Source organism: Brachycentrus maculatus, unplaced genomic scaffold (assembly GCF_059751285.1).
Source record: "Brachycentrus maculatus isolate JH-2025_06_01 unplaced genomic scaffold, ASM5975128v1 h1tg000437l, whole genome shotgun sequence".
Classification (NCBI taxonomy): Eukaryota; Metazoa; Arthropoda; class Insecta; order Trichoptera; family Brachycentridae; genus Brachycentrus; species Brachycentrus maculatus.
This window is the reverse complement of record NW_028281185.1, coordinates 97816-112064: the sequence shown is the minus strand read 5'-3', so window position 1 is coordinate 112064 and position 14249 is coordinate 97816. Positions and strand designations below refer to the sequence as shown.

General features: G+C 31.4%; 1 protein-coding gene across 1 annotated transcript in view; it reads right to left on the bottom strand.

Moving 5' to 3' along the window:
- Nucleotides 1–700: 700 nt before the first annotated feature.
- Nucleotides 701–14249, bottom strand: part of LOC148302600 (RYamide receptor-like) — a 95160-nt gene continuing 81611 nt past the window's right edge. The window contains exons 5-7 of the mRNA XM_088271353.1: nt 13284–13371; nt 2808–2826; nt 701–1004 (exon numbers count right to left, since the gene is read on the bottom strand). Of these exons, the coding sequence (XP_088127479.1) occupies nt 701–1004; nt 2808–2826; nt 13284–13371 (411 nt within the window). The remainder of the gene's footprint in view (nt 1005–2807; nt 2827–13283; nt 13372–14249) is intronic.

Genomic DNA, 14249 nt, shown 5'->3' with positions numbered 1-14249 from the left:
AGTAGTGTGGTTGTCAATAATGGGTAGAATCGGTGAATGTTAGACGTGTGTAAAGTGATCACTTAAACCAGCCTATGACGGTCGTCAGCCCCGTAAATGCCCAGACTTCCATATTCTTGATGAGATGTCAAAATATGATCGAATTTACGCGCAACGCACCGATCAAGAGCTCCGATCCGAAGAAAGATGGACAAAAGCACAAGCCAATACAAGCCAATCGTCATTTTAAAACGCTAACTGACGTGCCGGACTGTAAAATTACACGGAATTACACGGAATTCCGGATAGTGGACAATTGCCCTAAAATAAGTATAACTTCGATTCTTCGTGCTTTATATTTGATGATGAATCGCCAACGATGGAACGCCAACTTCAATCGATTACGTAGTTTATAATTAAGTATTTATTATAATTTATATATTTATTAATCTAAAGTTGGTCTTCCATATACTTGACGTGTCTTTTATCTGACGAACTAATGGTTCCGTGAGGGGTTAAAAGACTCGCCGCTCGTACAGGACTTCCTTTATCTCTCTGCCCTCCAATGCCTCCGTTCCTCGTGGATCCACAGTTCCTATTAGGGCTGATAGAGTGACACCTTCCTTTAGCATGGGCGGACGACTCCTGAATGCAAGAATTCGGAGAAAGCGAAGACCGGCTGCTTCGTCGCTCGGCGCAGTCTGAATTAGGGTCACACGACTCAGGTATCGGGAGAAATGTCGTCGAAGAGTTCTTTCGTCTGTTGATGCAATTCTCTGATGCACAGCTCGCGGGGCATGATGTCCTGGTATGAGCGCACTCTGTGACGGAGTTCCTGGAGGTCTTCGAAGGGGACACGGACGATGAACAGGTACTTCTCGAACAGTTGCTGCGAGGAGAACAGTTTGGAGACGCGGGAACTTTCAGCGAAGGGGAACAGGAACATCTGACTGCGCGTCTTCTCACGCTGATGTATGTGGTGCAAGTGTTGACACGATGGAGAGAGGTCTCGGTCATGTTGATACCTGGGAACAAAAGGAAACTTACGTCATCAGAAATTCAAAAACCTCAACAAAAAAACTTTCAAGACGTTTTACTACAGGTGGCACAAAATTAATCACCCCATCGAATGATCCTGTAATGTTTGCAAATGGCGTCGTATATCATCATATTTGCGAAAAAGACAGCTGCATTAAACAAAACGGGCACAAGTATGTATCAACACTGGCGGTAGCCACTTGATGGATATCACCTTCTCCACTTAACAGAAAAAAATTGTAATGGTCCAAATAAAGATTTTCATCACTCAAAATCTTTTTTTTTATTTAGTAAAAAAAATTATTCAAAAACAAAATTGTATATAACATCTTCCGATATGGTGATTAATATTGCGCCACCCTGTATAACATATTACGCAAAAAAAAATCCGGCAGTCGATAATGTTTGAGTCGAAAAGCCTTAAGTACGTGGTGAATATCATTTAATGTATTATAAGCATTGTTAGCTTTTTGGTATGATAATATATTAATTTCCCTATCATTCATCGTTCACATTGTGTAATATCACTTTAAAACACAACTTCACGACTTTCGTTTTCGGAACAACCATTCCATCATCAGGTCAAATGTAGACATGACACACAAAGTCACGAGATCAACAGCTAAATGACACACCTGTTGATGTGACACGTTTATTTGGATTTATCGAAAAACTGTAGGTTAATCATTTTTAATGATTTATTGTTGAAAGATAAAAGATGTTCCCAATAAATTTAAGTATTAATTTACTCTTTTTTAAAATCTGCGGAGTTCCTATATCATTAAAATACAGTATTCAATACTATTCAATACACAGTATAATGACGTATAAGTGAATAATTACTATAAATATCAATAAGTACTATAAATAGTGAAAACCACCTAATCAGTACAATTTTGTTAATTAACCACCTTACATAATTATTATGCTGATTTTAACACATGACAACACTTTACAATAAGAGATGTAGACAAATTTGTATTATCCGAAAAAGGTTATTTTATAATTTTTAATAAAAAATATGTGAAGAAAAAAAAATATCCAAAAAGTAGAAAACTTAAAACTATACAGTTACACCAATATGTTTACAGGTCTTTCTTCATAATTTTTATTAAATAAAAAAACTAAAACTGGGTGCCAAACCCTACTATTAAAAAAAAGCATTTCTCTAATTCGTACGATACAATTTTTCGTATTACATGTACCTTTTTGCAAGCATAATACATTGAAAGAAAAACAATTTTTTGTTGCTTCTGTTTAAAAAAAAAAACACATTTTGCAGTATTTAGAAATTTAATTTCACAATTACTCATTCACGAAAAAGTATGCGGTATTTACCCATCCTTCGAATTGAAGTATAATATTATTGCAGATATAATCTCAATATCAGAATAACCCTTTATTTAAAAAAATCTATTTTCGTAGTGAAATTTATTTTAAGTAAGTGTACCGTAAAAGGGTAAGGAAAATTCATAGAATCTCTGCCTTTTTATCGTGAATTTACATATTTTTATCGTTTTAAAATTGCATTTTTTTACCCCATTGTATGAAAGATTTCTACGTAGGGGAGAGTGCCCATGAGTGGGACAGAGGATGAATGGGACAATCGTCCTCCAGCCCAAACTGTTGTTACAAAAAAAAATTAAAAATTACCCAACATGAACGCTACGATATTAGACAGATTAATCCTTAAACCTCAGTTCTCGACTGACAGTGAAGCGAGTAAGACGTGTTACAATTTTTTTGCGTCAAAAAGTAAATTATATACTGCAATTTGATTTTGTTTGTACATATAGGTTTTGATGAGTGCTGCAATTGATATATACAATTATTTAAGTTGGTTCTCTCAGGATATTATAAAGTATGTTTCATCAAATTTACTTTAGTATAAATGTATCGTTTTATCTATTTTTCTAAAAATCACGCATTTCCTTGAATGGGACGCACGCAGTGATCATGAATGGGACGGTCCCACTCAAGGGGAAATTGTCCCATTCATGGCGAATACTTTTAATTTATATTAAAAATCGTTTGTACTCGTTTGTATTACACGCATTGTAAGCATTATATTGTTTTTAGGTTATAATGCCAAAAACACGCCATCGTTCACCAACCATCAATCACCAACGTTCTAATTGAAGCTGCTGTAGAAGAGGTTTTAAATAAAAGCAAAATATTAGGTCGGTTGCAATGACATATGCAAAAAAAAATCTTCTCTTTATAGACATGTCAAACAAGCAAAGGCTGATAGGAAATAAAAGAGCCTATCAGCGGAAGCTAAACTGGCAGTGCATAACGGAGTCCTGGTTCTAACTCTAATGTATGGAAGTGAAACATGGAGTTGGCAAAATAAGGATGAAAGTAGACTGAATGCAGTCGAAATGCGATCTCTCAGAAGAATGTGCGACAAAACGATGTATGATAGATGTTCGAATAGTGAAATAAGGAAGGAATGTAAAGCTGAGATAAGCATAATCGATAAAATTAAGAAAAATGTGTTGAGATGGTTTGGACACGTAGAACGAATGAGTGAGGTTAGAACGGTTAAACAAATTTACTAGGCGAATGTTATTGGAAAAAGGAGCAGAGGAAGACCGAAAAAAACATGGCACGATCAGGTAAGCCAAATAGTTGAAAGTGGTCAGGTTAGGAATCTTAACAATCGGCGGGTATGTATGAGGAGATGCATGAACGTGGAAGAGGCGAAAAGAATGTTTGCAAAGACAGAGTGGTGTGGCGTTCTATTCTTTCTACCTATCCCTGCGGGGAAGCGGCGTGATCGTAAGTTAGTTTTTTTAGTTAGTCAGTTTAGTCTGAAGCGAGAAGAAATACTTTCCATGTATTTAAATTCAGAGGGAAGAATATGTTCTACAGTACAGAAATAGTAAGGGGAAATCAAGTATAATATCTGACACTTCAGAAAAGGACAAGTTTTTAAAAATACAATTATTGAAGAATGGAAAATGAAAACCTATAGATAGACCAAAAAATAAGCCTAACGCTAAAAGAGTTTTAAAAAACTCAGTTTTCAACAAAATATTTCAATGAGTGATGACAGAGATCAGTTCAGATAAATCAGTTGAAATGGAAGGTGTATCACTGACAAAAACAAAAGGAAAGGAGGATAATAAGTGTCACATATGTGAAGGAAAATATCAATATAGTTTTATGCAATGGCTTAAATGTAAATTTCGTGGCCCATGAAAATTGTGGAATATTAAGATATCTGAACTTTTTTTGCCAAAAATGTTGCAAAAATGTTTAATAAAATTTCTTTTACATGTGTCTACGTATTATACGAAAGTGTCTACAGATGATTTTTGTTTTAAAATATAATTATTCCATCAATCTAGCATTTTAATTAATGTCCCATTCATGGTATACTGGTGTCCCTCTCATGGGAGGGTGTTTATGAATGGGACATTTTAGGACATTATTTGAAATCGATTTTTCAGGCAGTTAGGTTAATTTTTTTAGAAAACAAAGTATGGCATATTTGTAGCTAAAAGATTGAATAAAGAGAAACCACGTTTACTTTTTGTGATTTATTTTACAGAGAAGAACTAGAGAGGCAAAATCAAAAACGTCCCATCCATGGGCACTCTCCCCTATCGGGTAAAAAATATTTAAATATGCGGATTGACATATTGGTTTATACTTAATGAAATATGAACTCCAAAAATCACATTATTTTTCTTTTATGGTCAAATTTAAGCAGTTTATCGAAAATAAAAAGTTCACAACATTTTTTGTGCGTTCAAATACTGTTCACAAATCTGGTCTATTGTTGTCAATCGTGGGTTGAATATGTTGCACGCATGTAAAGAGATCATTACTTAAACAGCCGTTGACAGGTCATAAGCCCTGTAAATACCCAGACCTCCATGTTCATCTTCATAGATGTTGAGATGTCAAATTAAAAAAAAAAAAAAATTTAGAAACATACTCCTTAGGTATTTTTTTACAATTATGTACATTTGGTTAAATAAAAAATGTCCGGCTACATAATCAAGAGGTAAGCACATTTTCTACAATACTGGAGGTTCCGAATTCGATTCCTTAAGAGGTCAAAATACATGTATACAAGTTGTATTTTTGCTCATTTATTTTTATTATCCTTGTTTTCGTATACTAAATAATAAATTGTATTCAGTGCCATATGCACCATTGATATGAGGAGAGTAGAAGAGGATGTGAAAAAACGGAACTGTCCTTGTGTATGTCAACTATGTTGATAATAAGTGGCCATGGAACGACTCAGGGGTGGATCAGTCAGTGATTTTGTGTTTTATTTTGCAGAATGAAAAAAAATGGATATCATGTTCGTTTGAAATTAAATTTGAATATTTTTAAATCCACTACACTCTTTCAGGGCGGTTTTAAAACGCATTTATCACTTTAGATTTCGGTGATAAATTCAAAGTTTGTTTTTGACATTCTTACCTATGTGAAAATATTTTTAAAAAATCCACAAACAGTCGTTACTCTTCTGTGGTGTTTATTTTACTAATTTGGAAATAACTAAGGATTAAATGTACCAAAAAATATACGAATCATAGTTTTTGTGTTTTTTTTACTTAATATTTGTAACATGACTAGGGATTTAAAAACATGCTTTTTAACGGTAAATATCATGATAATAAAACTTTGAAAATATGCTAATTTGAATTGATGATACAAATTATAACGTTCTTTAAACTGTCAAAACACACAAAAGTAGTAAAAAGTAGTTTAAAATGTCATATTTATGTGATTTTAGAAATAAATTCAACTTTATGTTTGATAGCGGCTTAATTCAGGCTTAAAGCTTTAAATAACAGGGATTATTCAAACAGCGATTTTAGAGTTAACGTTTTTTGCCAGTATACCCACGATATGTTTTATACTTTTTATTCCATGGATTATATTTTGAAATACAGATGTGTAGCATTTGAACATTATTTAATCATAACGAAAAGTCAGCTACACAAACTCGACCAAAAATACTGTTTTTTTAATATTAATTCGATTTTTTAATCCATTTATCCTCATAAACTACATTTTTCATACGTTTTTTTTATTAATTCTTACACACATCAAAGTCAACAAAATCAAATTATCTAGGAGAAATAGATGGCAATCGGTTTTAGAAATTTTCTCGTAAGCCGAATCTCAATATCGTAAATGATTGATTACGGTCCAGATTCCTTAGATATAGGCATTAATAGGGCTCCGTATAAATTGTATAGCGTGTCTCTTCTCTCGAGTGCACTTAATACCTACTTTCTACATACACTACCAGGATATGATGAGATCAAAGAGAGAGGTTGTACTTTGCTTGAAAGGATTATTCGTACAAAGAGAGATGGAGCCATAGACCTAGATAAAGCCGATAGTGGGCATTACAAGATGATAGATATCTAATAAAACGAAGGGGTAATTTAGAAGTCAGTACTTCATATGTACTCGGAAATTGTAGTATGTTTCGTATTAGATATGTTAAAGAACATTATCGGAAAGGTATTCAACGCATAAATTATACCATAAAATTCAATTCAATGTATGAAGTTAATTTCCACAACTTATTATTTCTAAATATTTAATACACTTTATTAATCGAATATAACACATATCGCTCACTCCTTTCAAGAAGGTTATAAATCAAAAATCGTCAATTTTCAGTTGTGCATATTTTCGGAATGCCCAAAAAATATACTATATCCCAGCAAAAGAGGCATATTTTTAAGTTAATATTTACCCGCTACAGGGTAGAAAGTGTTGTTTTTGCATTTTGAAAAAAGGTATTGTTTAATTATTTTTTTTAAAATAAACTAAATATTTTTCAAATGGAGAAAAAACCTTCAGGTTTTACCTAAAAAGTCTGTTGCACACTTAAAAGTTCAGTAAGTGGCTTGATATTTATTTTTAATACATTGTATTATATTTTTAAACGTTAAAAACGTTCTCCTGAAAAATCAAGTATTTTGATTTATGACGTTCTTGAAAGGAGTGAGCGATGTATCGGATTGTGGTCCCATGGTTAGTGTCGTAGACTTTCTAGACAGTGTTTCTAGGTTCGAACACACTCTACCACAATTTGATACCTATTTTTAATTATAAGCCTCTTTGGCACACAGAAATAGTTTGAAATTGATATTTTAAATAATAAAAACACAAATAAATATCATTTTTGATTTCTTGTACCTATTTTGTATTTATTTCTTCAATATTTAAGTCACAATAAAATAAAATAAAACAAGTAATTCGTAGGAAATTTTCATATCCATATGTAGGTCGATGGTCAATATGTATGTACATTTATGCCATACATATTATATATATTTTATATAATATATAATAATAAGACCCTTATCCACACCCCAATAGTGCATAGGGCACTGCTTCATATGAACGCAGTGTTATCTTGATCGTTTACACATAAAGGAAAGGTGATCAGCCTTCCGCTTCCTCCGATCAGTCCAGGGTAATATTCAATAAATATTACAGTGAAAAAATCACATCTATTTATTCGACCCCCCCTGGAAATCGAACCCAGGACCTACAGAATGGTAGCCGTGAATGCTGACCATCACACTACGGAGGCGTACTTCGCATATATTTTATACACAGAGAAATTTACAAAAGAGTCATAAATGATAATAAATAAATTTGGTAAGCATTTTGTTTGCACTATTCCTTGTATCATATATGAAACGTTAATGTAATTAGCCTGTTATGACATAAGACATAAACCTTCCCTAACGTATCGTATTAATTAAGTGGTTACATAGAACCACCCTGCTTCCAGTAAAGTGGAATAATTAGATTTTTAATAAAACCGTCAAAGGCCCTTGTGAAATACGTTAAATAACTAATAACCAAACTCTTTACAGGAGAAATACTATTAAAATGGTGCATAATCACATAACAATCATTATATATATATATATATATATATATATATATATATATATATATATATATATATATATATATATATATATATATATATATATATATATATATATATATATATATATAAATATATATATATATTTATATATATATATATATATATATATATATATATATATATATATATATATATATATATATATATATATATATATATATATATATATATATATATATATATATATATATATATATATATATATGTATATATATATATATATATATATATATATATATATATATATATACATATATATATATATATATATATATATATATATATATATAAATTCGTATTGTTCTGTTTTCGTTCTTGGCTTTTATCCCTATATGATGAATATTTTATATAATAATCTAATCTTATTTTTTGACATCTCATCAAAGATGAAGAAGAATATGGAAGTCTGGGCATTTACGGGGCTGACGACCGTCATAGGCTGGTTTAAGTGATCACTTTACACACGTGTAACATTCACCAATTCTACCCATTATTGACAACCACACTGCTCAAATTCTTTCAAGTTTTATAAATATGAACCAATTTTGAAACATTATTCTCAAAAAAAAGCTTTTTACTGAGCAGAAACTCTTTAATTAGTATGTTAGGTCCGAATCCTTGATTATAATCACATACATGAGAAAAAAAAAATATTTAAGCTTATAATTTGACCAGATAATTTATCTACAATATAAATAAATATTTTTATTTATTAAACTTTCGTAATATTAATTTTTCGTTATTTTCATCAACAATATTAAACATTCAATTGTATTTCACGCACAATTTTCTAGGACGAAAAGCAGCGTGACGTTCAAAGTTTTCAATAGTAGAGCAAAAATCATCTGAAAACCTAATTTTTTATATTTTTAATAATACAACAAAAAAACGTCCGCGATTAAACTATACTTCACTGATGATCTTGCCACATACTTACTAAAATATATATCTCAGTATTTGTGTCGATGTCAATACTTTTCACTTTGACAACCCTCTGGTTTCGTTAGAAAATTAGAAGATCTACCATTACACATTTCTAAAAAATCACACTTAGTTAAAGATTCAATAATTTATACACATCGCTCACTCCTTTCAACAACGTCATATATCAAAAATCGTAAATTTTCAGTTTTGCATACTTTCAGAATGCCCAGAAAATGTACTATATCCTAGCAAAAGCGGCACATTTTTAATTAAATATTTACCCGCTACAGGGCAGAAAGTGTTGTTTTTAGCATTTTGAAGAACAGGTGTTGTTTAATAATTTTATTTAAATGAAGCAAAAACATTCAAGTTTTACCTTAAAAGATCTGTTGCGCAGTAAAAAGTTACAACTTTTAATTTTTTAATACTTTTTATTTTATTTTTTAAACTTTAAAAACGATCTCCTGAAAAATCAAGTTTTTTGATAAATGACTTTGTTGAAAGGAGTGAGCGACATGTATGTATGACTAAAATAAATTTTATAACACTCCATTTTAAACAAGGGAGTACATAGGTTCCCGAACGAGCCCCTTTTATTCCGTAAATTCCCTCTTTCATTGGTTACTCTTTTCTTTCTTAGTACCCAAATTGCTTTCAAAAACATCCCATACTACCTTTTCCTTATAAGGATGCTCACATACCTTTTTGCTTCTTTTACCAGTCGAAATTAATGACTTTCTTTGGTACACTTCAGATTTCGGTCTGGAATCTAAGTTATGCTTCGTTTCATAGTAGCCCTCGGAAGATGTCGCTTTTTCGGGTAACCGAGCACTCTTGTGCTCCTGTGGTGGGATTCCAAAATAATGGCAGCCGCGAGTGTTGACCGCACTACTTATTGAAGGAATTTTTGATTGTTCAACAAGTTATTGTTTGAAAATACTTGGCAATGTTGGGAGGATGGGTCAGTAGAAAAATGCATTTAATCTATATAAAAAACAGCAAAACCTCAGCCAGTGATATATGGAAAAATAAATAGATACATATCTACCCCTGGAGTACATGTCCATCCCTAAAGATACAAGGATCATGTCAAAACCAGTTGGTGAAAAGTGCCATAAAAATAAAGTATAAAGGGTGGTAAAAAATAAATTATTAGTGTTTTTTTAATAGTTTTTGGAAAATATATATTGTTACATATTTTTGGCTATTGTTTTATATGCATCATTGACCAAAATACAGATGTTCGTTCATAAAGAGGTGCGTCTGCCACGTGAAAGGAATCACACCATTACTATATATCTTTGGTAGTCTACCCTATGTAATTTATAAATTCCAACCATTTTATTGGGGTGCTCGAGTGATTTTAACAGGCCTCTAACTTTTGTTGACGTGCCGAAAATATCGACTACGGGTATTGCAGATAATCTGCCTACATAAAATATCAACGAATTGATTTTCACCCGCTCTGAATATTCTCTTGATTGCTTAAATTATTTAAAAACACGAAATTATTTTTTTCGCATTTACTGTTTCAACTCTCCTGGTACGATAAAGAAAGGAATTAAAATATGTTTACAGATTTCATTTTTTATGATCTTTTTTTAATGCCATCTTTGTATCTCCAAAGTTAAGGACAAAAACTAGAACAATTTAAACATTAGAAAAAGTAATTAGTTTTAAAGTCTTTAGATCTGAATAGTTGTTTTTTTTGTAGATATTAAAATTATTGTTTTTCTTATTTCCTTACTGAACAACTAAATGTAATGAAAAACTGTTTAAATCAGGGATTACTTATTAATCATTTTACGTTTTCATCCTAATAATGTCAAAAATAATTTATTGCTTTGAAAAAAAACGATTTATCAATATCATGAGATATTTAAAACGAAAAATGAAGAAATATTTTTTTTAAATACTAACTGATACGATTGATATATGTAACTTTACATAACAATCATAAAAAAAAGTAATTTTGAAAAAAAAAATATAGCGCCATTTTTGTAAAATATTACATCTCAAGGGTGCTGAGATTAAAATTTTTGAAAAAAATATCGATCTAAGTATGCATTGTGTAGCTTATAGAAAAACTTCTTGGTCCAGGGGAGTGCGTTACATATAAGCACAATGCAGTGCCTACCCTATCTTGATAAGAACTGCTTACTTTACCTTACAACCCACCTCTGCTGCTCACCCTTATTAAAATTCTGTACACGCCACTGCCCTGATCGACTTTTATTTACCTTACTACTCTAGCTATAGGCAGATAAAAAATATCAAGGGTAATTTATCAACTATTTTCAAGATTACTCAGTGATTCATATTAACAAAGATTTTTCATTTATTGCTTCGGCATTAACATTGTGGTAAGATATGTTACAATGATTAAGAAAATACTTGTTTTCATACCACTTGAGTTTTATTAGTTTTATTAACAAAGATTGATTATTTTAACATCCTAATATAAGATTTCATTACCAACTTAGCAAATGCAGGAAATAATTATTTATCTCACTAATTTCCATATATATTTAATGATGTATTTCGCAGTGGTGTTTGGTGGAGCATTATATATTCCCTGAGGCATCTATTTGCACATATTACATTTCTGCAAACCGTCTAAGAAACGTCTTGCAGTAGAATTTAATTTGATTTCACTTCCACATACGTATAATTGCATATATGTAACCATTGGAATTTGTCACTCACAGATTATATCATGAGATTATTGAAATAACATAAGAATTCAAGATAATTTCAGAGACATTGCTCCCAAATTTTACTTTTTCTAAAATTCTTTAAATGTTGCAAAAATTATGTAAAAATTGAAAATATCGAAAAATACAATTGAATATTTTGAAACGTCGATGTTGCTAGATGGTAAACATGATAATTTAAAAATTGTTTGCTTTTTTAATAACTTTTTGAGAAAGTTGTAAAATTTTATATGAATGAATAAACGTACTTTTGAGTTTACTAATGTAATTGTACACTTATTTGATCTTTACACAGAAAAGGATACAATTTCATTTAATTTGGTTTATTTTTTAGTATAATTTTACACGCAACCCTTGGAAATTTAATGTTCTTTGAATAAACACCCAAAACTTTATAATTAAATTCCAACCAGTTATTAAATGAGGGGATTTAATATCCTATTATGATATGAAGTATAATATTAAGCTGTACCTAAGTGGTAGGTGAGCCAAAATCCAGGTATGAAAAGGTGATGCTTTTCATCGCACAAAAGTTTTAATCCCAACCACAATGTCACCTACAGGTCCCTTAGATTTAAATATAAAACCACAACTCAAACTCAACGTAACCTCAACTGCCGTTAGCTCATTTGTCTATCATGCTCGAGGTTCCGGAACGATTCCCGGGGGTCTAAATTAAATTATATGTTTCAAAATAATACCAGATATGTACCTGTGAAGTACTTAATGAAAGACCTTGCTTTCACTCAAATTGCAATTAAAAAAACACCGCCTCGATGCAATCCAGTGACTTAAGCACCATTGGGTGCGGATTTTGGTAAGGACACTATTTAAAACAGTCCTTTGTATATTTTGTTACGCTTACCCGTACCCCAATAGAGCATAGGGCACTGCTTCATACAACGCAGTGTTATCTTGATCGTTTACACATGAAGGAAAGTTGATTAGCCCTCCGCTCCAGGTACCATTTCAGGGTAATATTGAATAAATATTACAGTGAAAAAATCACTTATATTTATTTGACCCCCCCCCCCCCCCCTAGGAATCGAACCCGGGACCTTCATAATGGTAGCCGAGCGTGCTGACCATTACACTACGGAGGCAGACAATGTTTAAGTATCAGAAAAAAACAAATTTGTGTTGAATCACTCTAAAACAATACATAAAAGAAAAAAAGAGATATTTCACACCATTAAAGAATATATTAAGGCTTATATCTCAAGCTTGTCTCAAGCGTTCAAATCAGAAAGCGTTCAGCTACGCTTATGGCAGGTATATAAGATACATGGAAAAAATATTTATATATTTTTTTAACTCCTTACTTTTCAATAACCCTTTTCTTTTCAAAACAATGTAATCAGAGTTCGAAGAAAAACAAATTTTTGCAATGCAAAACGATGTTTGAAAAAAAAATCATTTACTTAAAATTTTATCTGGATTTAGAGAAAATAAATTTGCGACATAATGAATATTTGTCCTTAACAGTGACATATATATATTTTATAAAATATCTACATTTGTTTGCCCACATTGTTCAAACAGCTGTAACGTCAAAGTTACACGTAAATTTATTGTTTCATTGTAATTTTTTTTTAAATATACCTTTTGACAATGAAAGATTGAAGCTTTGCAATGAAAGCTCATTGGTTAATATGTTATACCATAAAATATCTCACCAGAAACTCCGTTGTGTAGATCCGCTCTAGCAGCCCTTTGGGCGGCCTGCCCTAAGCACCCTCGTAGGCACGGAACCTTGGCTGCCACCTGTTGGAACAAAATGCAATATTTAGTTTTACAGGTTTCGGGAGTCAGGAGTCAGATTAATCGGCGGGAATGTATAAGGCAACGCATTAATTTGGAAGAAGCGAAGATTTTTAGCCAAGATAGATTGGTATGGCAATATTTTCTCTCTGCCTACCCTTACGGGGAAGAGGAATTATGTTTTGTTAGCTTTTTTTTTGAAGCAAAGTGTTATATCGTCGTCATACAGGAGAAAGTGACAAAGTGCTTTTTTTTCACAAACGTGACCATTAACTATTTGATATCTTACTATCTTAATATTGCCCTAAAAAATCTTAAAGCGATTTTAAACATGGAAATATAATATATTGACTTGTTAAAAATGACTAACTGCATTGATGTTTACTTTCTTGCCAAGCAAAAGTGACTTAAATGGCCATCCTGAGCATTTTACGTATTATTAGTTGGTCACTTTCTCCTGTACGACTACGAAATGTATGTGTACCTTTTATATTACGACACTTAATGCTGATCAATATCTTGACTACGTTCAAATTCTTGTAAAACCGACAATATCTTTTTTTTCTTTTATTTATTGAATCGTAAATAAATAGTAGAAATAAATAATAAAGTGATAACTTAAACTAGCCGTTGACACATCGTGAGCTCTATGAATATATCGACCTCTACATTCTACATTACCATCCCAATAACTTCATTAGATATTTCATATTATTTTTTGTCATCTCAACATAGATGTAGTCTGGGCATTTACGTGGACTTATTTATCTTAATCTTTGTTAAGATCTCAAAAAATAATTTGAAAAAAAAAAACTCCTGTAATTGGAGATAATCCAGATTTGTGATCAAGTATTTGGACACACTCAAAATGTTGTTCATTG